General features: G+C 42.0%; 3 protein-coding genes and 1 pseudogene across 6 annotated transcripts in view; 3 read left to right on the plus strand and 1 right to left on the minus strand.

The window, feature by feature from the left end:
* Nucleotides 1-11,127, minus strand: part of gigyf1b (GRB10 interacting GYF protein 1b) — a 34,653-nt gene extending 23,526 nt beyond the window's left edge. For 3 of the 4 annotated variants that reach the window (XM_090226761.1, XM_090226763.1, XM_090226760.1), the window contains exons 1-11: nucleotides 10,717-11,127; nucleotides 9,376-9,800; nucleotides 9,112-9,176; nucleotides 8,213-8,342; nucleotides 7,997-8,095; nucleotides 7,696-7,804; nucleotides 7,465-7,579; nucleotides 7,166-7,371; nucleotides 6,860-7,044; nucleotides 6,629-6,761; nucleotides 6,377-6,541 (exon numbers count right to left, since the gene is read on the minus strand). In XM_090226761.1, the coding sequence (XP_090082887.1) occupies nucleotides 6,377-6,541; nucleotides 6,629-6,761; nucleotides 6,860-7,044; nucleotides 7,166-7,371; nucleotides 7,465-7,579; nucleotides 7,696-7,804; nucleotides 7,997-8,095; nucleotides 8,213-8,342; nucleotides 9,112-9,146 (1,177 nt within the window). In that variant the 5' untranslated portion in view covers nucleotides 9,147-9,176; nucleotides 9,376-9,800; nucleotides 10,717-11,127. Of the gene's footprint in view, nucleotides 1-6,376; nucleotides 6,542-6,628; nucleotides 6,762-6,859; nucleotides 7,045-7,165; nucleotides 7,372-7,464; nucleotides 7,580-7,695; nucleotides 7,805-7,996; nucleotides 8,096-8,212; nucleotides 8,343-8,467; nucleotides 9,177-9,375; nucleotides 9,801-10,716 lie in introns of all 4 variants that reach the window. The other variant, XM_090226762.1, reaches the window with a different exon arrangement.
* LOC110509403 (uncharacterized) lies at nucleotides 10,395-12,478 on the plus strand (annotated as a pseudogene).
* A 3,827-nt stretch (nucleotides 12,479-16,305) lies between these two features.
* On the plus strand, nucleotides 16,306-18,686 carry LOC110509924 (endonuclease domain-containing 1 protein). Its single transcript, XM_036967811.2, has 2 exons — nucleotides 16,306-16,647; nucleotides 16,895-18,686. The coding sequence occupies exons 1-2, from the start codon at nucleotides 16,342-16,344 to the stop codon at nucleotides 17,501-17,503; spliced, it is 915 nt and encodes a 304-aa protein (XP_036823706.1). The 5' UTR covers nucleotides 16,306-16,341; the 3' UTR covers nucleotides 17,504-18,686.
* A 274-nt stretch (nucleotides 18,687-18,960) lies between these two features.
* On the plus strand, nucleotides 18,961-21,187 carry LOC110509372 (endonuclease domain-containing 1 protein-like). Its single transcript, XM_036968010.2, has 2 exons — nucleotides 18,961-20,044; nucleotides 20,382-21,187. Exons 1-2 carry the CDS (start codon nucleotides 19,733-19,735, stop codon nucleotides 20,964-20,966), a joined length of 897 nt encoding a protein of 298 aa, XP_036823905.1. The 5' UTR covers nucleotides 18,961-19,732; the 3' UTR covers nucleotides 20,967-21,187.
* Nucleotides 21,188-22,980: the final 1,793 nt, after the last annotated feature.

The following is a 22,980-nucleotide window of genomic DNA, read 5'->3' on the forward strand; positions in this document are numbered from 1 at the left end:
ATAAATAAAAACACACAACATTGTGAAGTTTCACAAGGAGAGCATGTGTTATGCTGTATAATAAACTGCGTGGTTCGAGCCCTGAATGCTGATTGGCTGAAAGCCGTGGTATATCAGACCATATGCACCATGGGCATGACAAAACATCTATTTATACTCTTCTAATTACATGGGTAATCATTTTTAGAAGTAATAATGCTCCCCTTTGTGTCCAGGTACACAGTGTCGTGTCAAAGCCCTTAGCTGCGAAATTTTGTCCATATACTGCACCACACCCCCCCGGGCCTTATTGCTTAATTATAATGTTGTATAATAATGTTGCATAATAACCTTCCGGTGAGAAACCATGGAAAGTAAAAACAAACTGTTTTAAGAGAGAATAGGCACTGGTCTGAAGCCGAAAAAGGAAATTCACATCAGCACTACAATGCCGATTCCACCCATGCTCTACCAAGGTTTTCCAGCACACAGCTTTGACCTACTACAGTAATAACTATGTTGGTATTGTACTTCAAACTATGTGTAGGCAGGTTGCTGCAGATTCAAACCATTTCAAATAGCTTAATTCATACTCTCCAGAGGTAAAATGGAAAAGTATTTAGACTCCGACTTTGTCACGTTACAGCCTTACAGTTGAAGTCGGAAGTTTACATACACCTTAGCCAAATACGTTAAATTCAGTTTCACAATTCCTGACAATTAATCCTAGTAAAAATTCCATGTCTTAGGTCAGTTAGGCGCACCACTTTATTTTAAGAATGTGAAATGTCAGAATAATAGCAGAGAATGACTTCAGCTTTTATTTCTTTCATCACATTCCCAGTGGGTCAGAAGTTTACATACACTCAATTAGTATTTGGTAGCATTGCCTTTAAATTGTTTAACTTGGGTCAAATGCTTCAAGTAGCCTTCCACAAGCATCCCACAATAAGTTGGGTGAATTTTGGCCCATTCTTCCTGACAGAGCTGGTGTAACTGAGTCAGGTTTGTTGGCCTCCTTGCTCGCACAAGATTATTCAGTTCTGCCCACACATTGTCTATTGGATTGAGGTCAGGCTTTGTGATGGCCACTCCAATACCTTGACTTTGTTGTCCTTACGCCATTTTGCCACAACTTTGGAAGTATGCTTTGGGTCATTGTGTCCATTTGGAAGACCCATTTGCGACCAAGCTTTAACTTCCTGACTGATGTCTTGAGATGTTGCTTCAATATATCCACATACTTTTCCTGCCTCATGACGCCTATTTTGTGAAGTGCACAAGTCCCTCCTGCAGCAAAGCACCCCCACAACATGATGCTGCGACGAGTTAATGACTCCAACCTAAGTGTATGTAAACTTCCGACTTCAACTTTATTCTAAAATGGATTAAATAAAACTCTGCAATCTAACACACAATACCCCATAATGACAAAGCAAAAACAGGTTAAGAAATTGTTGCAATTTTTTAAATAAAAAACAGAAACACCTTATCTGTTTCCATTGATCATCCTTGAGATGTTTCTACAACTTGATTGGAGTCCAACTGTGGCAAATTCAATTGATTGGACATGATTTGGAAAGCCACACACACCTGTCTATATAAAGGTCCCACAGTTTTCTGAGCAAAAACCAATCCATGAGGTCAAAGGAATTGTCTGTAGAGATCAGAGTCAGAATTGTGTTGAAGCACAGATCTGTGGAAGGGTACCAAAACAATGTCTGCAGCATTGAAGGTCCACAAGAACACTGTGGCCTCCATCATTAAATGTAAGTTTGGAACCACAACCACTCTTCCTAGAGCTGGCCGCATGGCCAAACTGAGCAATCGGGGGAGAAGGGCCTTGGTCAGGGAGGTGACCAAGAACCCAATAGTCACTCTGCCAGAGTTCTTGAGTTCCTCTGTGGAGATGGGAGAACCTTCCAGAAGGACAACCATCTCTGCTGCACTCCACCAAATCAAGCCTTTATGGTAGAGTGGTTAGAAGGAGGCCACTCCTCAGTAAAAGGCACGACAGCCAGTCTGGAGTTTGCCAAAAGGCAAAGATGCTTCAACAAAGTACTGAGAAAAGGGTCTGAAAACTTATGTAAATATGATCTGTTTATTTTTAAGTAATGAGCAAAAATGTGGACATGAGACCAGTGGAAATCTGTCCTTTAGTCTGATGAATTCTAATTTTAGATTTTTAGTTCCAACAGTGACTGAGAGACGCAGAGTAGGTGGACGGATGATCTCTGCATGTGTGGCTCCCACCGTGAAGCATGGAGGTGGTGTGATGGTGCTTTGCCGGTGTCACTGTCATGATTTATTTAAAATTCAAGGCACATTTAACCAGCATGGCTACCACAGCATTCTGCAGCGATACGCCATGCTATCTGGTTTGCGCTTAGTGGGACTGTCATTTGTTTCTCAACAGGAAAAGCAAGCCAACAAGTGTTCAGCATTTGTGGAAACAGACTGTTGGAAAAGCATTTCAGGTGAAGCTGGTTTAGAGAATGCCAAGAGTTTGCAAAGCTGTCATCAAGGCAAACCATGACTACTATGAAGAATCTCAAATTTAAAATATTTAGATTTGTTTAATACTTTTTTGGTTACTACATGATTCCATATGTGTTATTTCATAGTTATGTCTTCACTATTATTCAACAATGTAGAAAATAGTAAAAAGAAAAATCCTTGAATGATTAGGTGTAAACTTTTGACTGGTACTATATATATATATATATATATATATATATATATATATATATATTTGGATGTATGTATTTTTAGATATAGGCCTATTGTAAATGTGTATTATTGTTGTGTCGCCATCTTTATTGCACAAAGAAACATAAGCGCAAAGAACATTAACCTGCATATTATTTTAACAGAGGCAATGAACTGTCTATTGATTAGTAGAGGTCGACCTACTAATCGGAATGGCCGATTAATTAGGGCCGATTTCAAGTGTTCATAACAATCGGAAATCGGTATTTTTGGACGCCGATCAGGACAAAAATATTTTTTTTTACACCATTATTTAACCTTTTTGGGATAGGGGGCAGCCTTTTCACTTTTGGATGAATAGCGTGCCCAGAGTGAACTGCCTCCTACTCTTTCCCAGATGCTAATACATGCATATTATTATTAGTATTTGATAGAAACACGGAAGTTTCTAAAACGGTTTGAATGATGTCTGAGTATAACAGAACTCATATGGCAGGCGAAAACCTGAGAAAAATCCAACCAGGAAGTGGGACATCTGAGGTTTGTAGTTTTTCAAAGCTTGGCCTAACGAATACACATTGAGATATGGATGAGGTTGCACTTCCTAGGGCTTCCACTGGATGTCAACCGTCTTTAGAAACTGGTTTGAGGATTCTACTAAAAAGGAGGGGCTCATAAGAACTCTTTTAGTGATTGGTCTGTCAGAGAGCCTTGGTCTCATGACGCGCACTCCCGACAAAGTTACCTCTAGTACCAATGCTTTTCTGAAGACAAAGGAATTCTCCGGTTGGAACATTGATGTTTTATGTTAAAAACATCCTAACGATTGATTCCATACATCGCTTGACATGTTTCTAAAGGACTGTAACGGAACTTTTCGAGTTTTTGTCTGGATGAAGTGCCTGCGCCTCATGAAGATTGATTACTGGGCTAAACACGCTAACAAGTGGCTATTTGGACATAAAAGATTAACTTTATGGAACAAATCAGTAATTTGTCGACCTGGGATTCCTGGGAGTGCCTTCTGATGAAGATCAAAGGTAAGTGAATATTTATGGTGTTGTTTCTAACTTTGTTGATTCCAAAATGGCGGCTATTCCTCTGGCTGTTTTGGGTTCTGAGAGCCGTTCTCAGATTATGCTTTTTCCGTAAAGTTTTTTTGAAATCTGACACAGCTGTTGAATTAAGGAGAATTATCTTTAATTCTGTGAATAACACTTGTATCTTTTATCAATGTTTATAATGAGTATTTCTGCAAAATCACCGGATGTTTTGGAATCAAAATATTACTGCACGTAAGGCGCCAATGTAAACAGATTTTTGGACATTATCGAATAAAACATACATGTATTGTGTAACATGTCCTATGAGTGTCATCTGATTAAGATCAAAGGTTAGTGATTAATTTGATCTATATTTCTGCTTTTTGTGACTCCTATCTTTGGCTGGAAAAATGGCTGTTTTTTCGACTTGGCTATGACCGAACAATCATATGTGGTGCTTTCGCTGTAAACCTGCAAGGAACCCCTGCGCTAGAAAGGTTAACTAGGCAAGTCAGTTAAGAAAACATTCTTATTTTCAATGACGGCCTAGTAACGGTGGGATAACTGCCTTGTTCTGGGGCAGAACGACAGATTTTTACCTTTTCAGCTCGGGATTCAATCTTACATTGCACTCCACAAGGAGCCTGCCTGTTACAACAATATTAACCAGGTGAAATTGTGCCACTTCTCTTGCGTTCATTGCACGTAATTATGACATAACATTGAAGGTTGTGCAATGTAACAGCAATATTTAGACTTAGGGATGCCACCCGTTAGTTTATGACTTCAAGCCTATCAACTCCCGAGATTAGGCTGGTGTAACCGATGTGAAATGGCGAGCTAGTTAGCTGGGTGCGCGCTAATAGCGTTTCAATCGGTGACATCACTCGCTCTGAGACTTGGAGTAGTTGTTCCAATTGCTCTGCAAGGGGCGCGGCTTTTGTGGAGCGATGGGTAACGATGCTTCGAGGGTGGCTGATGTCGATGTGTTCCTGGTTCGAGCCCAGGTAGGGGCGAGGAGAGGGAGGGAAGCTATACTGTTACACTGGCAATACTAAAGTGCCTATAAGACCATCCAATAGTCAAAGGTATATTAAATACAAATGGTATAGAGAGAAATAATCCTATAATTCCTATAATAACTACAACCTAAAACGTCTTACCTGGGAATATTGAAGACTCATGTTAAAAGGAACCACCAGCTTTCATATGTTCTCATGTTCCGAGCAAGGAACTTAAACGTTAGCTTTTTTACATGGCACATATTGCAATTTTACTTTCTTCTCCAACACTGTTTTTGCATTATTTAAACCAAATTGAACATGTTTCATTATTTATTTGAGGCTAAATTGATTTTATTGATGTGTTAAAATAAGTGTTCATCGGTCGACCTCTATTGATTAGCACTGCAATTGATAAAACAGGGACATGTTTGAAAGACAAGTGGTTCTGAGCTTAATTCAATATTACATTAGGTAAAGAAACCAGGAATGCAGACAGGCTCTGAGCTAGTGTGTACAACACACCACCTGCTGTTATGTTGGGTACCTACTGGTCAAAATAGGATCTTATGATTTAAAAAAAACTCAATGACATGTTTTGCTAAAATAAAGGTTTAAGGAAATACAGGCATGCACCACATTACTAAAAACAAAACAGGTCAATCAAGCCTGATGGTCTTGCAAGTATAAAAGCAAAGCTTGCATTCATTGATTATTTAAAAAAACATTAAAAAAGGTAGCGTAATGGGATGTGTGTGAAGAATCCAATACTCTACCTTGTATGCAGTACAAATCACATTGTGGAAGCACCTCCTCTAAGAGTATGAATGAGGCTGTTTGAGAAGGTTTGAACCCTAACAAAACTGCCTACACATAGTTTGAAGCACAACACCAACACAGCTACTGTAGTAGGTCAAAGCTGTGTGGTGGCAAAATCTTGGTAGAGCATGGGTGGAATAGGCATTGTGATGCTCATGTGAATTTCCTTTATTTTTCGGCTTCAGACTAATGCATATTCTCACTTAAACATTTTTTTTTGTTTATAAATTATAGAATTCGTAGTTCAATGTCTGATAAGCTACCAGCTAAGAAACAAAATGACAAACACTTTGAAAACAGCTACTGCAGCATCTATTTTGCTATAAATGTGCTCCTACTTAACTTCTATTTTTATTCGCAAATGCGAATGAAATGCTTGCATTGTGGAGCCCTGACAAACCACCAATGTGGCTGGTGAAAGACATTTTACCCATCAATGCCAAAATCTACCCACATTTGGCAGGTGTTACTTTTAGATCTCTTGCATGTCATCATGGCAAACCTGACATCTTTAAAGACACAGTGTACATGTATCAATAGAAAAAGTGCTTTTACACAATGTAGAAACCTAATATTCCACAAACGGCATCGTAATTTCTAAGAAAGGTATTTGTTTAAACATTTTAGCTTTTATAATACATACATATGTTAGTTTAGGGCACAACATATGCTTCAAAAGTAGCTAGAATTAATATAGGCTGTATCTCAACAACAAAAAAATCTTATTTTCTGGTGCTACTAAATGTTATGTGCTGCTCCTAACCTTTAAGTTGGGAACACACTAACACTATTTTTAAAATTTAGAGCCCTGAATTCAATATTTACCTTGAGTGGGCACGTGGTTGGTTTTGGAGGGGTGGGATATGGGTGTCAAGGGAGCCTCTGGGGCACAGGGGGCAGGGAGAGGGTCTGAGGAGGGAGAGGCCGAGACAGCAGGAGGAGATGGAGTCCTGTACTTGACCACCCCCTCACATGCTCCTTCACACTCATCTAGAGAGAAAGAGGGTGAATGTGCATTCTACAAAAGCAGAAAGTTCTTCTGTTAGTTGTTTACTATAGCCAGGGAAAGTGTCTCACCTCCGTCAATGTAGTTATCCTTATAGTTGTCCTTGCCTTCCTGACCGTTGTCCTTGACTTCCTGACCGTTCTCATCTTCCACTAGAGCTTCAAACTCCAGATCCTCTTCAGTGATGGTGCCCTTGGAGCCTTTCTGCTCGGACAAGCATAAGGCTCAGAATAGACATAAGTAACATGCAAACACACACACGTAGACAAACAGACAGAAATAATGCCTGCCAGCCAACACACCTTGATGCACATGAAGGCCCCCGAGGAGTCAAAGGTGCCCATCTCTCCATCCTCTTCATCAGTGCACCACTCAGGAAGGTCGTCCCTGTCGTCCTCCCTGCGGGGTCCCTCGCTGTCACGGAAGTCAAACTCAAACTTCCTCCGGCCGCCATGATCACGCCAGCCTGCAGACCGAGGACCCCCATCTGTGTGTGTGATTTTGATTTGAGAAGGAGTGTCCATCAGACATGGAAAACATGCAAAGTATACACAACATTAGTCTTAAGTAGAGGGTGTGTGAGTGGTTAGGTGTGTGTCAGTGTGTACCATCACGGCGGGTTCCTGCAACTCTCCAGGCTGGCTGCTCTTCCCCTCCTCCTCCTCCTGCTGCTGCCTCTTCCTCCCGAAGGGTACGCCAGTTACCACTGTCGGCACGCCAGGAGTCCTTCCTGCCAAGAGGTCCCGCCTCCTCAAACCCTGGACGCACTACCTCAGCACGCCTGATTGGCTTCTCAAACTTGGGCCTCTCAGCTCTGACAGAAGGAAAGACGATAAACAACCATCAATATGATCGAATGATAACCATCTGGGGGCGAGGGCAGCATAGTATAGGACAGTGAGCCTACCGGTCATCCCAGCTTTGGCTGCGGAGCATATCTCGGCCACGACCGAAGCCCACCTCTCCATCATCAGGACCTCCAGGAGCTCTTTGGTAGAATGCACCTTCACCTCTTCCTCTCCCTGCCCAAACAAACATAAGAAATTCCTTCAGGGGCCTACTCAGCCGGTTAATACATTTCCATATATATAGTTGCACCATCCTGATCACTCCAGGTGGTGACTAACTGCACCGCTACCTCTGATGCCTCCTCCACGACCCTTGGCCACACCTGCAGGGGCGGCCCCGCCTCCCTTTCCCATCAACCTCAGCACAGCCACACTGTTCACAGACATGGAGAAGTTTCTCTGCAGGACAGAAGGAAGGAAAATGACGTTGACACAGAAAGATATTTTGTCAACATACACTGAAACAGGATCAGCACATCGTGGGTGAAAGTAGCAACTAAGATCTGAGAGTTAATCCTGGCCAAATACTTCTCAGGGATCAGAGCAGCAAACCTCTAACTCAATAACCACTCATATCTCCTGCAGTCTCACCTGCTCCTCCTCAGTTAGAGGCTCCAGTGCCAAAGGCTGCACAGGCTCATCCTGCAGGATAGCAGCAAACTCCTTATCCTGGGTGATATCCTCTGGGGGCTGGGAACACAGTTTGGTTTACTTCAAACTCACTAGTCATAACCGGCCAGACACCTTTAACACAAACAGCTGTATTGGAATCCTCATTAGAGTGAATCACTCATTACATAAGCTTACTTTGTCATCTTTGATATAAAGTGCTAGCATCTCCTCACGACCATAGCGGTAATCGGCCAGCTTGGACTTTGGCAATGCTGGAGAGGGAGGGGGGGACGTCACACTCCGCCCTCTGGATAGTGCACGGAGCCTGGGGAGAAGAAATCACCATCAGCACAATCCATGCATGCATAAATAACACTTCAAATGCAATCATTATTACTGACATAATAGTACTGGGCCATGTGTAAGACTATATCCATCTATTATCTTCACCTCAAGTTTAAGTTGGATATGCATCGCCCATTATCTTCCCCTAGACAACTAAGGGCAACAAGCAGGAGCAGAATAAAAACAGTACACAGTACAACGCCAATGATTATGTTTTAGTACAATTTTGAGATGAATTATTGGCAATGTAGCAAGAATTTATGTTTGCGGGTGCTCTTATTGAATGATTGGAGTAGGGATAAGGACAGGCCCAACTAAGAGTAAACACCTGCTGATTGAGTCATTTTGAAGAACAACTTGCGACATTCCATTATTTTAAGCTAGCTATATACAAGTTGAAGAATCATTAATAAACACAATGTGGTTCTCTTTTCTTTACATTCTAAAACTTAAATGACCAAGGTCATGCACTCACTCTGAAAACAAGCCAATGGGGAAAGAGAAAATGAAGGATAGAATGCAGTGTGCTGAGAATGGGCCAATGAGGAAACAGAATGGGGCACTGAGGGAGGAAGGAGAAAAGTGAAGGACATGGGGAGTAAGTGGGGACCCCTAAAATAGTGAAGATTTTCTTTCATTTACTGACATATAAGATTGTTTAATTTAAAAACAAGAGTTGGTTATGGGCCAGGAATGTAAGCAGGGAGCAAAGAAGAATTAATGAGTTAGAGAAGGAAGAGATGCGTCACCATTCTGGGCCGAAGTTAAGTGTTTCAGCAGTCATACTCCTCTCTTCAACTGGAGCTCAAGGCTTCTGTTGGCACAACAAGGACAACAGTCAAATCATGTCATGGCGCCACATAATCAACCAATCAAATGTCCTCTTTGGGAAGTAATGAATGAAATACTATCTCCTACCACACAGCTCAAACACTTGTACTCAATAACACAAATCCACATATAGAACACAACAATATGCCAGGGAAACGTTACAGAGTGAGTGGAGCTCTAACCTTGTCCAGAGGATTGAACCTGTTCGGTCCAGATACGACGAGGGGGTTAAAGGCTATTTGGTTCTTCTCTGTGCAGTGGTTTAGAGTGGGTGTACTTGGGCCAAACAAATCTGTTACACTGAGCAAATAGCTGCAAGGCTCTGGGAAAGGTGTTAGATGAGGTGACGGAGTGACCAAATGTGACAGCAAGCTCACCGATCAACAAATGAAAACAAAAACAAAATGTTTACAGACAAATAGCACCAGGAAATACAACATGGGAGTTGATCATAATAATTGACCATGAAGCAAAATTGTGAAGAACAGGAGATCACGGGGAGCGATATGTGTATCTTCTTCACATGCATTTATTATTCTCTCCACTTCTGTCTTCTTACTCCTGCTTGAGTATTTCCATCGGATCTATTGTTCCTCCTTGTAAACACCTGGGGAAATGAGACATTCAATTTAGTTTTCACATGCAAATAATATTTACCACACTAAAGTTGTTATAACTGACAAGTGTTTTCACTTTAGTTGTGCATTGACAGTTCGTATGTTTCGCCTATCTAAGCTGAAGGCCAGCTTAATTTCCGAGCTCTGTTCATAGCTCAACTATTCACAGCCGACTATGTAGCAACTAGTTAACTGTGCCAACTGAACAATAACGTTAGCTAGCTAAGTTCGTAACTACGTTACCTAGCTAACTTTGCAATTACATAACACGTCATAGCCAACTGGTTTCGATACAAAACATGTTACAATTAAGTTAAAATAGAAATTAGCAAATTTAAAATGCACTCAATGTAACTGTGGTGTTTTCGATTAACCACAAATGACAAACAATTCGTAGTTAGTATCTGCTGAAGTCAGCTTGGAACATTGAATTAGCTATTTGCACATTCGAACGAATCACTTCAGACAAATACGTGTTCATGAAGAAAAGTTGAGTTTCATTTGAAGTTGCGCAAGAACATTTACCTAATTGAACCAGTTTGCTAAAATGAACTACCGTATTTGCAGCCAGCTAACTAACCTAGATGAACAACGGAGGTAAATAGCTAACGTTAGATGAGTAACCATGAAAAGCAGTGAGCAGCCCTCTACCCGCTCCGACTCGCAACGCGCAGGATACATCTCAACTTTAGGCTGCTGCTTTGGCCTGCACTTCTGCTAGCTAAACGTAGCTAACATGGTTGCACATTGCGCGGATAATGTTACTAGCTTGCTAATTAACAAGCTAGTTAGCTAACCATCTTGACACAATCCATGAGAAATTAGCATTCTATTAATCGTAAGCAGTGCAATTTATTATATTGCAGTATAATGTTTGCCTAAATAATTGTGCCAATTTTTACTTACCCTTTGTTGAAAGCTGGTCGCACTAGCTAGCCAGCTAAGTTGCCAGCTAGCCAGCTACAACTTAGCTAGCTGGTAGCTGCAAATTTTGCGAAATTGGAATGTAGCTAACGTTAGTTAAGTCCTCTTTTTAACAACATATGCGTGTATTTCGCAATGACCTGTATATCTCCAGGTTTCTTCCTTGCAACTATATGTTGAATATTTGCTTGAACCACGTTTAATTATAATTTCAACTGACCAACGTTCGCTGCGAATATGTTCATAACTCGCTTTCTCGTCTTGTTTGTGTTTTAGAAAAATGGCCTCTCTCCTTGCATTATTTGACAGCTGTTTTTTTTTGTTTTTTTACCTCTATCGAGAATTCAGGCGAACTAGTTGTTGGTGCTTTACCGCCACCTCTCTGACTGGAGTGGGACAAACACGCCCCCCCCCCCCCCCCCCCTCCCCCTCCTCACTCTCTCTTTGACACCTTATTATGTTGGGCCTGTATGCATTCCTACACAAAGGCCCTCGCTTCATATTCGTAGCCAAACCCACTGGCTCCAGGTCATCTATAAGTCTTTGCTAGGTAAATTTCAGAGACAAGCAAACTGACAGCTTCCACTGCACCTCTTCTTGAGCACTTTTCTCCGTGGTTTCTTGCGTCCCTGAGCGAGCTCAGCCGCTGTCCTGGGTGCTAGTTGTGGTGATGGTGGAGGCAGAAGTACAGGAGAACTACTCACCTGAGTGTCGTGAGTGCATGTACATGGGCACAACACCACTGGGACTTAAGGATAAATGTCTGAAGAAGATTTGCCAACGCTACAACGGCAAGCCACCCTGTATGATACCCTTGGCCACATTCCCGTCTACTCAGCCTACACCTTTAAGCACTCTAACGGCACCAAAAAGGTTAATGTGCCCTAGATGTATGAGCCACAGGTATTTTTACAGACTCCTGTATCTAACAGGATCTCTGCAACCTTGCCTTGTGGTCGTGCCTACAGATTAATTAATCAGTTTCATTGGCTAAAGTAACAACTCTATGGCCTTTGTGCAAATAGAATGAATAGTGAGAAATATACTGTTGTGTTAAGAATGTGCATCCAAAGAGAGATTCCATGAGGTTCCACTGGCTGTGATTCCTTGAGTACAACTATTCTGCTTTCCTTACTAATCCTCAGCTCTCTATCAGCTCTAAACAGTGTCTGATTTTGGGGAGATGCAGCCCTTTCCTCAAGGCGACCTCCATCGCAGTTTTGAGGATGCTCAGGTGGTGCTGGAAGACTACTCCAACACTGTGAACATTGAGCGTGGCCACCTGAACCCTGACGAGCACCAGTCTGACCCCAACGACAAGGCAGCCACTTAAACCTTGACCAACGTGGTGCCTCAGGTCCGGGAGTTCAACATCGGCCCCTGGAAGACCCACGAGCACACCATCCGCCACCGCCTCAACAACTACTGCCGCCGCACCGCCTTCGTGGTAACTGGTGTCACCACCTCCGGGAACATGATCAGTCGCCACAACATTGACCACGTGACTGTCCCCATCTACTTGTGTTCTACTTGTGTTCGGGCCTACTGCTGCATCGACTACGACCGCAACGCGCCCTTTGAGGAGCGCTCCAACGGACTCAATGAGAAAGAGAAGCCTGAGGTGGTGGAGATGTCTGTTCAGCAGCTGGATAACTTCCTCAAGAGTGTCACCTTTGTTGACAATACCTTTCAGATCTTCTATGATAACTGTGTGCCACCTGATAATGGCCTGCACATGCCTTGACACTATACTTAGAATTATGTGTTGTGTGATTTACTTGACCTGTAATGTAATGTAATGAAAAAGGAGGTAAATCTGATGTTGTCTTTCATAAATACTTGCGGTTCGCTTCCTCCATTTATTTTCTCTCAGAACACGTACAGTATATCATGATCTCTCGCCTCATATATCGAATGTATAGCCTCACTCACTCACTCACTCACTCACTCACTCACTCACTCACTCACTCACACATTCTCCTTTGTCTCTGATACCAGTCTATACCATGGAAGTTCTTGTGTGCGTTATCTGTCTGTGGTTTTGTGCTAACCTACTTTTACCACTGCCTTGCCACTGAAACTCACCTGATGCTGAAGGCCATTTGTTCTCCACAAAGAGAGATTAGAGAGCAGGTTTTACATTTTACAGCATTTTAAGCGTAAGTGGAGAGAGGAAAGACTGAGATGACAAGACAAAAAAGAGGGTTGATGGCAGAATGCTTTGCACAGGAGGGTTCCACACAGCTCACTGTAATTGGTCCTCTCAGTAGATTGTAGTGTTCCATGAGAGTGGTCTTATGATAGGTGACAGCCAATTCAAGTCCTGTCATACTCTGATTAGACAATCCAAGGAATTGAATGAAAGGCAGCATTCAAGAATATGTGAAAATGTGATATACTGCCTAGAACGTGACGTAATCCTATAGTTTATAAAGTACCACAGTATGAGTCATAATACCCATAAAACTTAGCGGTCAAACACAGAAATTATTCCAATAACTTTTACATCATTAATGTTTTCCATATGGGATTTTCGAAACACTTAAAATAAGGGTGTGTTTCGTGTCGGTTTACCCTGGTGTGACATTTTGATAACAGTGTATATCCCTCTCGCACAAGATGATTTTTATCGATATATTTGTGTATATTTATCCCCCCAAATAGAAATGCTAATTAGCTGTTAATCTGGCTATCACACAGAATGACAAATGCTGTGATGATCTGGACTGCCGAATCCAGGCAAAGGTAATAATCTCTGGATTAACTAGCTAACTTCAGTAATGAATAATTGTCTAAATTTGTTTAAATTGATCATTTTGTATTTGTATTTGTATTTATTATGGATCCCCATTAGCCATACTCTAAATACTCTTCCTGGGGTCCGGTAAAATTAAGGCATTTATACCATTTTTAAAGCATTACAATACATTCATAACATATTTCACAACACACTAAATGTGAACTGTCTTCGGCAAGTTTGACATTTACACAATACCTGTTAGCATAGGTGTCAGCTAGAGATGACGTGCAGGAGTTTGCAGGGATTTGTAGTCCTGCATGATGTCTACTTTGATGCTAACTATAATTTTAGAATTTGAGAGCAAATAGAGCTGAATATCTTGATAAAAGATATCTTTGTCCGAGAGAGATTTACATGGTTAACAAAATGTCACACCAGGGAAAGTCAACATGAAACACAGGCCTTGATTGAAGTGGTTCTAAAATCCCCTATGGGAACAATTTTACGGGAAAAAAACGATTGGAACTATTTCAGCGTTTGACCGCTAGGTTTTATGTGTATTATGACATGTCCACCAGTGGCGGTCGGTGCTGTTTAAGATTTTATTTCATGAGGATGGCCTTATTTTTATTACAGCATATTGGATGACTGTAATTCATACTCGATTCACCCAGTTCAATGTCACATCGATAGGTTTAGGCTATTACATGATACTCAAATTTTCCCTATAGCCATCATTAGGTTGCTACAACCTAGCCTGTGAATGAAAGTTTACAATGTAGGTGCACAGGTCGAGAGAAATTTGAGTAATCAAGGTGAAATTTGAGTAATCAAAGTAATCAAGGTGACAGACAGTGAGCGTCACATTCAATACCACCTTTCACACTCTTGCCTGCATCTAGCTAATCTAGGTTTTAATCATTAGTTTAATAGTTGCAAACGAGGGTTTCTGTATATACATATTCAGACATGTTTATCCCCGTTTTGTTCCGTTTGCTTCCGTTTAGAACGTTTCTCAACAGAATCGGCGGAATAATACACCCCTGATCCCATGCAAACACAGTTCACTTTCATAGTAGCCACATACAAACAGCATGATCACTTTGATTGTTGTAGCTATATTTCCTTCTCGCATCTACACACTCTCCTCCTCTCAACTTTTCCCTTCGGTTGTGGACTTCAGTACATAACATATCAGCTGTCTGTGACCAGTTGAAAAAACCTTTCCAAGTGAAACCTTCATATCATATCTGCTAACTGCTACACACAGCCTATATAAATATAGCTAGCTCTCTCTCTCTTGCTTCTCCTTCATTTTTGAAGAAATTAATTTGTTCAAAACTGTTCAATTATTCTCTTTCTCTCTCTTTGAGTCAAATACTCACCACATTTTATGCACTGCAGTGTTAACTATCTGTAGCTTATGCTTTAATTACTAGATTCATACTCTGATCATTTGATTGGGTGCACAACATGTCAGTTCAGGCTGCAAGAGCTCTGATAGGTTCGAGGATGTCCTCCCGAAGTTGTCATAATACGGTGTAAGTCTATGGAAGCGGTGACAACCATGAGCCTCCTATCTTTTGCTTTGAAGTTCGATGTACCCAGAGGAGGATGGAAACTAGCTGTCCTCTGGCTACACCATGGTGCTACCCTACAGAGTGCTGTTGAGACTACTGTAGACCTTCATTGCAAAACAATGTGTTTCAATAAACTATTTGGTGGCGTGAATATATTGAGTATAGTTTTAACTTTTTGAATGTTTCACTATTGTTATGACATTCACTGAGGATGATCCTCCCCTTCTTTTTCTGAGGAGCCTCCACTGGTGTCCACTGTGGGGCTCTATAGCCTCCCCAGTGAGTGTACTACCTCCTCTGCTAAGACAACACTGAGCTCACTAAGCTGGGACTGAACAGGCTGCCACCAGGTGCTGAGGGTAGGCAACAACACATCTGCCACGCTGACCCTCAAAATGGGGGGCCCAAAATAGTCCCCTCGTGTACTCCCTGTTCACTCACAACTGCGTGGCCGCTCACAACTCCAATACCATCCATTAAGTTTGCAGTCGACACGACGGTGGTGGACCTGTTTACTGACGACGATGAGACAGCCTATAGGGAGGAGGTCAGTAACCTTTTGCTTTAACTCTTTTGACTCATCAAATAACCTATATGTACACATCTACCTCAATTACCTCATATCCCTGCACATATACTCGGTACTGGTACCCCGTGTACATAGCCAGGTTATCATTACTCATTGTATATTTATTTTTCTTTCTCTCTGCATTGTTGGGAAGGGCCCGTAAGTAAGCGTTTCACTGTTAGTCTACACCTGTTGTTTATGAAGCATGTGACAAATACAATTTTATTTGATTTGATTTAACAAGCTCTTTATGGCCTTTATGCTTGGTCAAGTCTTGCTGAGGCTGTTCCTCTTAAAGTTCCCCCTAAATTGCTAGATTGATGGTAGCAGTGGGGATAGTCACTCAGGCTGACATATTACTGTGTCCTTGTCTGCGTTGGGCTTTGTGCGTGGGTTGCTTCTCTGCTAGAGGTTAAAGTGACCTGGCCTCCTTGTATGTTAGGGTACTACTGCTATATTCTATTATTCCTTCACCACGTATGTTCTTATATTTTCAGCTGTAAAAGTTACAGTAAATTCACATAAGGCTTTGCTGATTGGACAATATGGAACAGACCAACGCCTATTCTTGTTATTCACTCACAACACAAATTGGTTGGATAGCAGATCCCTCTGTCACATTATTTTACTCACTTTGCATATCTGGTCTGTGGTGTTTAAATTCTAACTCTACACCTTGTCTTTCACTTCACTCTCCTGCAGTTGTTCTGGAAAGAGCCATGCAATTCTCTCCGGGCTGTTTGGTGTTGGTGTTCTCCCTTTTCCATAGTGCACCTAGAGCTCCGGCCACTGTGGTTGAGGACTTCAACCATGTAGAACGATGCAAGGATTCCTTATACATGGGAACCCCACCACGGGGAATCATTGATGCCAAACTGAAGAAGATCTGTCAGCGCTATGCAGACAAGCCACGCTTCGTGACCCTGTACGACCCTCAGAAACGAATCCCTGTCTACTCAGCCTACTCCTTCAAGAAGACAGAGGGAGACCGGCGCGTGGACTACCCCTGGATGTATGAGCCACAGGTCAGTCAAATGCATTTTTGCTGTTGTTGTGAGTCTACTCCTTAAATGTTATGTTATATGTGTTTTCTATCTGAAAATGATGGTAATGTTAAGTCCCTATTTTGCAGTGACAGGAGTTGAAATGTTATAGCTGTTAACTGATTTATCATATCCCTTCATTGAACAGTGTATAGCTTCTTTCCCTTTGTTACTATGTAGTCTACAATCGTGTGGTTTATATGCTAATCCTTCTCCCCTCTCTCTCCAGCTGGCAGAGGTTGATGGAAATGGAAACATGCTACCCTTCCCTACCGGCTACCTGCACATGAAGTTTGAGGACAGCCAAGCAGTGCTGGATGACTACTCTGACGTAGTACTGTATGAACGTGGCCACCTGAACCCAGACCAGCACCAGTCTGACCCTCATGACCGAGCCTCCACTTACACCCTGACCAACGTGGTGCCAGAGATCAGAGAGTTCAACATTGGGCCATGGCGTGAGCACGAGGAGCGTATCCGTGTCCGCCTCAACAACTACTGCCGTGGCACCGCCTTCATTGTCACAGGGGTGACCACTACAGGTCACATGATTCGCCGGAACAACCAGGACCGCGTGGCCATCCCTGAGGACGTGTGGACTGCCTACTGCTGCACTGACTACGACCGCAACGCCCCCCACGATGTCCGCATTCGCTTCCCCTCCCAGGCTGCCCTGGCCAAGAACGCCAAGGAGGGCAACACGGTCCACGAGATAACTGTTCAGGACTTGGAGAACTTCCTGAAGACCCGGATGGACGTGGACCAGAACCTGCAGCTCTTCTATGACAACTGCATCTCCCCCTCTCCCCTCCCTCTGTACCTCCACCACACCATCTAAACGCTCCCCAGCAGCTACCATACCCACCTACTCTGTGTGCTCTGTGTATCTCAAATGTGTATGCTCAGTGCGCTAGTAGTTTTTATAATGATTAAATATGATGTACACTGGCAGTTTGTTAAAAGTTTTGTACTTGTAACAGAACATTCATAGCATTTGGTCATGCTTTGGATATGCTTTTATTATCTAAGATCTGCTTTGCAAATGACTTCTGTTGTAGTGTAGGCTAATTGTCCTTCCAAATTAATTATGTTGTAGCGTAGGCTAATTGTCCTTCCAAATTAATTATGTTGTAGCGTAGGCTAATTGTCCTTCCAAATTAATTATGTTGTAGCGTAGGCTAATTGTCCTTCCAAATTAATTATGTTGTAGCGTAGGCTAATTGTCCTTCCAAATTAATTATGTTGTAGCGTAGGCTAATTGTCCTTCCAAATTAATTATGTTGTAGCGTAGGCTAATTGTCCTTCCAAATTAATTATGTTGTAGCGTAGGCTAATTGTCCTTCCAAATTAATTATGTTGTAGCGTAGGCTAATTGTCCTTCCAAATTAATTATGTTGTAGCGTAGGCTAATTGTCCTTCCAAATTAATTATGTTGTAGCGTAGGCTAATTGTCCTTCCAAATGACTTCTGTTGTAGTGTAGGCTAATTGTCCTTCCAAATGACTTCTGTTGTAGTGTAGGCTAATTGTCCTTCCAAATTAATTATGTTGTAGCGTAGGCTAATTGTCCTTCCAAATTAATTATGTTGTAGCGTAGGCTAATTGTCCTTCCAAATTAATTATGTTGTAGCGTAGGCTAATTGTCCTTCCAAATTAATTATGTTGTAGCGTAGGCTAATTGTCCTTCCAAATTAATTATGTTGTAGCGTAGGCTAATTGTCCTTCCAAATGAATTTTGTTGTAGTGTAGGGTAACTGTCCTTCCAAATGACTTCTGTTGTAGTGTAGGGTAATTGTCGCTCTATTTTCTGTATTTCTAGCACTCTTTTTAACTGCAATTGGCTTTGCGCTATCTGTCCCCTTATAAAACAGCTCAGTGGCATTCAAATACAATGGTGTAGTGTGTCAACCATTCATGGAAAGGTGTTATCTGCTCATAGTTGGAAAGTGGTTGTAAAATGGACTATACCATCAAAGGCTGTAAAGAGTGTATCTTCTTTGAATAAAACAAATGAGTTCTCTGACTTCCAGGTGTCATGTTTCACTGTTTCAACCAGTCACAATTATGTCTTCGGGTCACAATTTGGGTCACAATGATGAAAAACATTGAACACATCTTTTCATACATGTTTTGGGTTTATGGTCCCCATTCTCCAATCATAGTAGCTTTAATGATGGTTATTACTGTGTTATTATGTATAACCTGATCAGGTTAGTGATAGTTAGCATTAGAGTACAGGAACATTATGCATCAGGTCACATGTTTTCCCTTTACTCTATGAGCTAATCCAAAACCACTGTTTCCAAAGAGAAGGTCCTGCACACTTTTAGGACAGTTTTTTTTCCTTACCATGTGACATGGCTCTAATTTATGCCTCATAATGAATTTACCTCTCAGATTATTCTGATTGACACGTTAAAAATCGTCCTCCAAAATGTGCCCATAGCTCAGACAGCCCAACCATCCGCTCAGAACATGTTGAGCTGTGTGGTCATTAAACTAAGTGTTTGTGCGCATGGGTGAATTTGAATGAATGGTGTCTGAGCGGATGCAGTATAGCCATTTTTACATGAACTTTCTCGTAAACTATAGCCGCTCACATCTTCTATTACTTTTATTACTTGTTCTTTTTTACTTTACTTGACTTTTATTGTTATTGATTAATGTACTGCATTGTTGAGGGAGCTAGCACATAATAATTTCAATGCACCTTTTATACCTGCTGTAAACTGTGTATTTGACTAATACAATTTGATTTAATTTGATGATGAAAAAGGCCTCTCCTTATTAGGCGCCTACAGTTCTCAGTGCTTTTGAGCATGTGACTCGTATAAGTTTCCCCACTGGATGTGGGAATGGTTAGAACTGGGAGCATCAGGCTTACAGGTGTGTCCGGCCAATCCTATAACATTGCTTTGCATGGGAAAGAGCCATTAATAAGTTTAGTGAAAGTAACGCTAACACTGACAGACTGCTAAATGCTGATGAGACTGACAGACTACAGAATCAGTAACAGAGGAGTGTGAAGGTATCAGAGCAGTATTAAATACAGGGATATTTCTTTAGAGCATGAGGTCTACTTGGCAGCAGTCTTGGTATGCTGTTCTGAGTATGTTCCTGTGGGTGCCCTGGGCCTGGTGTGGTGTGGTGGAGGACTTTGACCATGTGGAGCACTGTAAGGACTATATTTACATGGGCATACCACCACGGGGCTACCTGGCGGGCAGCAACCTGAAGAAGATCTGCCAGATCCTGGAGGACAACCCCCGATTCGTCACCCTCTATGACCCCCGCAGACACATGCCCCTCTACTCTGCATACACCTTCAAACGGTCTGACGGGGAGAAGAGCATGGACCAGCCCTGGATGTACGAACCACAGGTGAGTTGAGGTCTGAGGACAGAGGGAAGGTAAGGGAAGTTAATCATTGTAACAACTGTGTTTTTTTCCCAGTGTGAAGATTCCCATGTCTGTAACTACAATTTCCGTCTCATATGAAGGAGACTATTATGGTACCTTAGATATGGACTTGAACGATATTCAAAAACTAAAGCTCACTGTCTTGATCAGAGAATGAGTGAGCCTTTGTTTTTCGCACACACCCTCTATCTTCCTTTAGTAATAGCATGAATTACCGCAATAAATATAGAGCTCTTTAATTTCACCTAATCACAAAAGTAGGTTATAATTGAAAGATAATCTCTCTCTCTCTTTCTAGCTGGCCTCCAGTAAATCCAGCAGTAATATGGAGGTCTACCCACAGTCGGCTCAGATGCACATGCGTCTCATGGACAGTCAGGCGGTGCTGGAGGACTTTACAGACGTGCCCCAGTATGTGCGTGGCCAACTGAACCCAGACCAGCACCAGTTGGAGCCCCTCGACAAGGCAGCCACCTACACCCTGTCCAACGTGGTGCCTCAGATCAGAGAGTTCAACACTGGCCCCTGGGCCCAGCATGAGGACCGTATCAGACGACGCCTCAACAACTACTGCCACGGCAATGCCTATGTCATCACGGGAGTTACCGCGGCCGGGAACATGATTCGGCGAGACAACCAGGACCGTGTGGGCATCCCAGAGTACATGTGGACGGCCTACTGCTGTCCAGACTACGACCACAATGCCCCCTACCTAGAGCGCTACCACTTTCCTGTGTTTGGGGCCTATGGTCTGAATAATAGGGTCAACAATGCTGTGGTGGAGGTGCCTATCAAGACCCTAGAGACGTTTCTGAAGGGACGGTTGGACGTGGACAAGAACTACCAGATCTTCTACAATGACTGTGTGCCTGATGACATGTAGCCATACTAGAAAACTTTTTGTCTACAGCTGTAATGGGGACGGACATAAAAGCAAGGTTTTAGTATTGTGGGATCAAATGGTACATGGTGTGGATGTATTTATTCATACGTACACTAGAGGGAGCTTCTGTCAAACTTCTACGTTTACATTGTAGTTACTGGCCCAATGCTCATAACCACTAGGCTACCTGCCATCCACTACTTCTGTGGGGTTTTTTTTGTTTGGGGGGGGGGGGGGGTAAAAAAACTTGACCTGTATTTTGTCTACTTTGAAGCAACATTTTACTGTCAATAAATGCAGGTAGACTGACACAACTATGTAACTTCATTCACTTTAGGACCCGAACTAAGAATGTAGGTCAGTGGCCAGGAAGGGGTTTTAAATGCATCCCATTGGCAGCATTGACCGGACAAAAGGATTTTAGATGCTTCTCATTTTTTTAGTTGCTAAGTGGTTCGTAATTGGTTCCTCTGTCCTTATTGGCACATGCAATCTTTTTGCGTCTAGAAAAATCCCTAAAGCTATATGAATAGGTCTGTATTTTTTACAACTGCAGGTCACCCCCAAACATTAAATGGACATATGCTACACCTATAGACAATTTTCACTCCTAGATTAGGGGAGTGTGGTATATTGAGCTTTTTTTTTTACATTCAGCATCACTACATCAAGGGAAATATAGTATTATTTCTAACAAATATATCTGCATATATTTCAGGATGGGTATCCCTGGAAATAATCAGAATTCATGTAAACATAACAGTTTTGAAAACATACCATGCCCCCAAAAAGCATAGGGACAGGGTAAATTTGGGGTAAGTTGGTGATGGTGTCCTGGGACAGTGGGCAATGGTAGGTCAAAGTTTAATTCATGGAATGGGGGTGTGATATATTGTATATCTTAAATGTATGCGTCACACCCTGGCAGGGAGAGGCTGTGACTAAAATGGCTCAATTATCAGACTACGCCAGTTTCTGTTTAATACAGGGAACACTTCAACCAGTGAAATGCTGTGTTCAAAACAACTGAGAACTCGTTACTTGTAACTGGGAAATCTTTCCGACTTCAGTGCGTTCAAGACAACTGGGAACTCGAAGAAGAAAAAAAACAAGCTCCGACTGGGAAAATGTGTTTTTAACGGACATCCAACTCAAAATTCCAAGTCGGGAACTCGGGCCTCTTTCTAGAGCTCTGACTTTCCGACCTGAAGATCACTGACATCCTGATTTTTTCAGGGTTCCCAGTTCTCTTGAAAGCACCATAAAACACACAGGTTTGGGATGACAGGCCACCTTTTGGATTGGATCATGAGCAATACAATGATCCAGGCAAAACTATATCAACAATACCATTTTATTACAAAGATCTTTCAGTCACAACATTCCAAACCAACTCGCCATATTCTGTTTCAACTTTGCCCTGATGATGATGCACACCCCTCTTGGAGCAAGAACTACAAAATAAAAAATGACAGCCGACAACCCTGAACGCAGGGCAAACTATTTTTAGGATGGATGCCACTACGTGCTAGCTCCAACCAGAGCTCTGTAGTGCAGAACTTTGTAGTTTGGACGACAACTTGTATCTTGCACTCCAGCGTCACGGACGTACTTGACGCAAACACAGGTGCACCAAAGGTTAAAAAGGAGGCAGAGGGCGTGAACTACAATGAAAGAGAGAGTAGTTTAGGGATCCTCCAATCACAGGAGGATCATACAAAAAATGTATTATATTAAGCGCCACAAATCTCAGCAATCAGCAATTATTAAGGTCAGTCATTGGTGAAAGCAAACATAGATCTGTGAAAATTCAGTTAAATAGGAAAGCTAAAGTCCACCCTATGTCACATGCCTACATTCAGATATAGATATCTCTGTTCAATATCACTTACCCTTTCAAAGGTAAAAGGTATCAAAGGTAAAAGTACAAATTATTTCAAATTCCTTACATTAAGCAAACCAAGATGGCACAATGTTCCAATTTTTTTTGTTGCCTTGGGCACACTCCAACATT

Source organism: Oncorhynchus mykiss, chromosome 29, assembly GCF_057628025.1.
Source record: "Oncorhynchus mykiss isolate SJ-2025 chromosome 29, ASM5762802v1, whole genome shotgun sequence".
NCBI classification, from domain to species: Eukaryota; Metazoa; Chordata; class Actinopteri; order Salmoniformes; family Salmonidae; genus Oncorhynchus; species Oncorhynchus mykiss.

Excerpts from the sequence above, each read along its gene's own strand:
- LOC110509924 (XM_036967811.2), top strand. The coding sequence starts at position 16,342 with ATGCAATTCTCTCCGGGCTGTTTGGTGTTGGTGTTCTCCCTTTTCCAT. Across the intron at positions 16,648-16,894 it reads CCTGGATGTATGAGCCACAG|CTGGCAGAGGTTGATGGAAA; the intron begins GTCAGTCAAATG and ends CTCTCTCTCCAG.
- LOC110509372 (XM_036968010.2), top strand. The coding sequence starts at position 19,733 with ATGAGGTCTACTTGGCAGCAGTCTTGGTATGCTGTTCTGAGTATGTTC. Across the intron at positions 20,045-20,381 it reads CCTGGATGTACGAACCACAG|CTGGCCTCCAGTAAATCCAG; the intron begins GTGAGTTGAGGT and ends CTCTCTTTCTAG.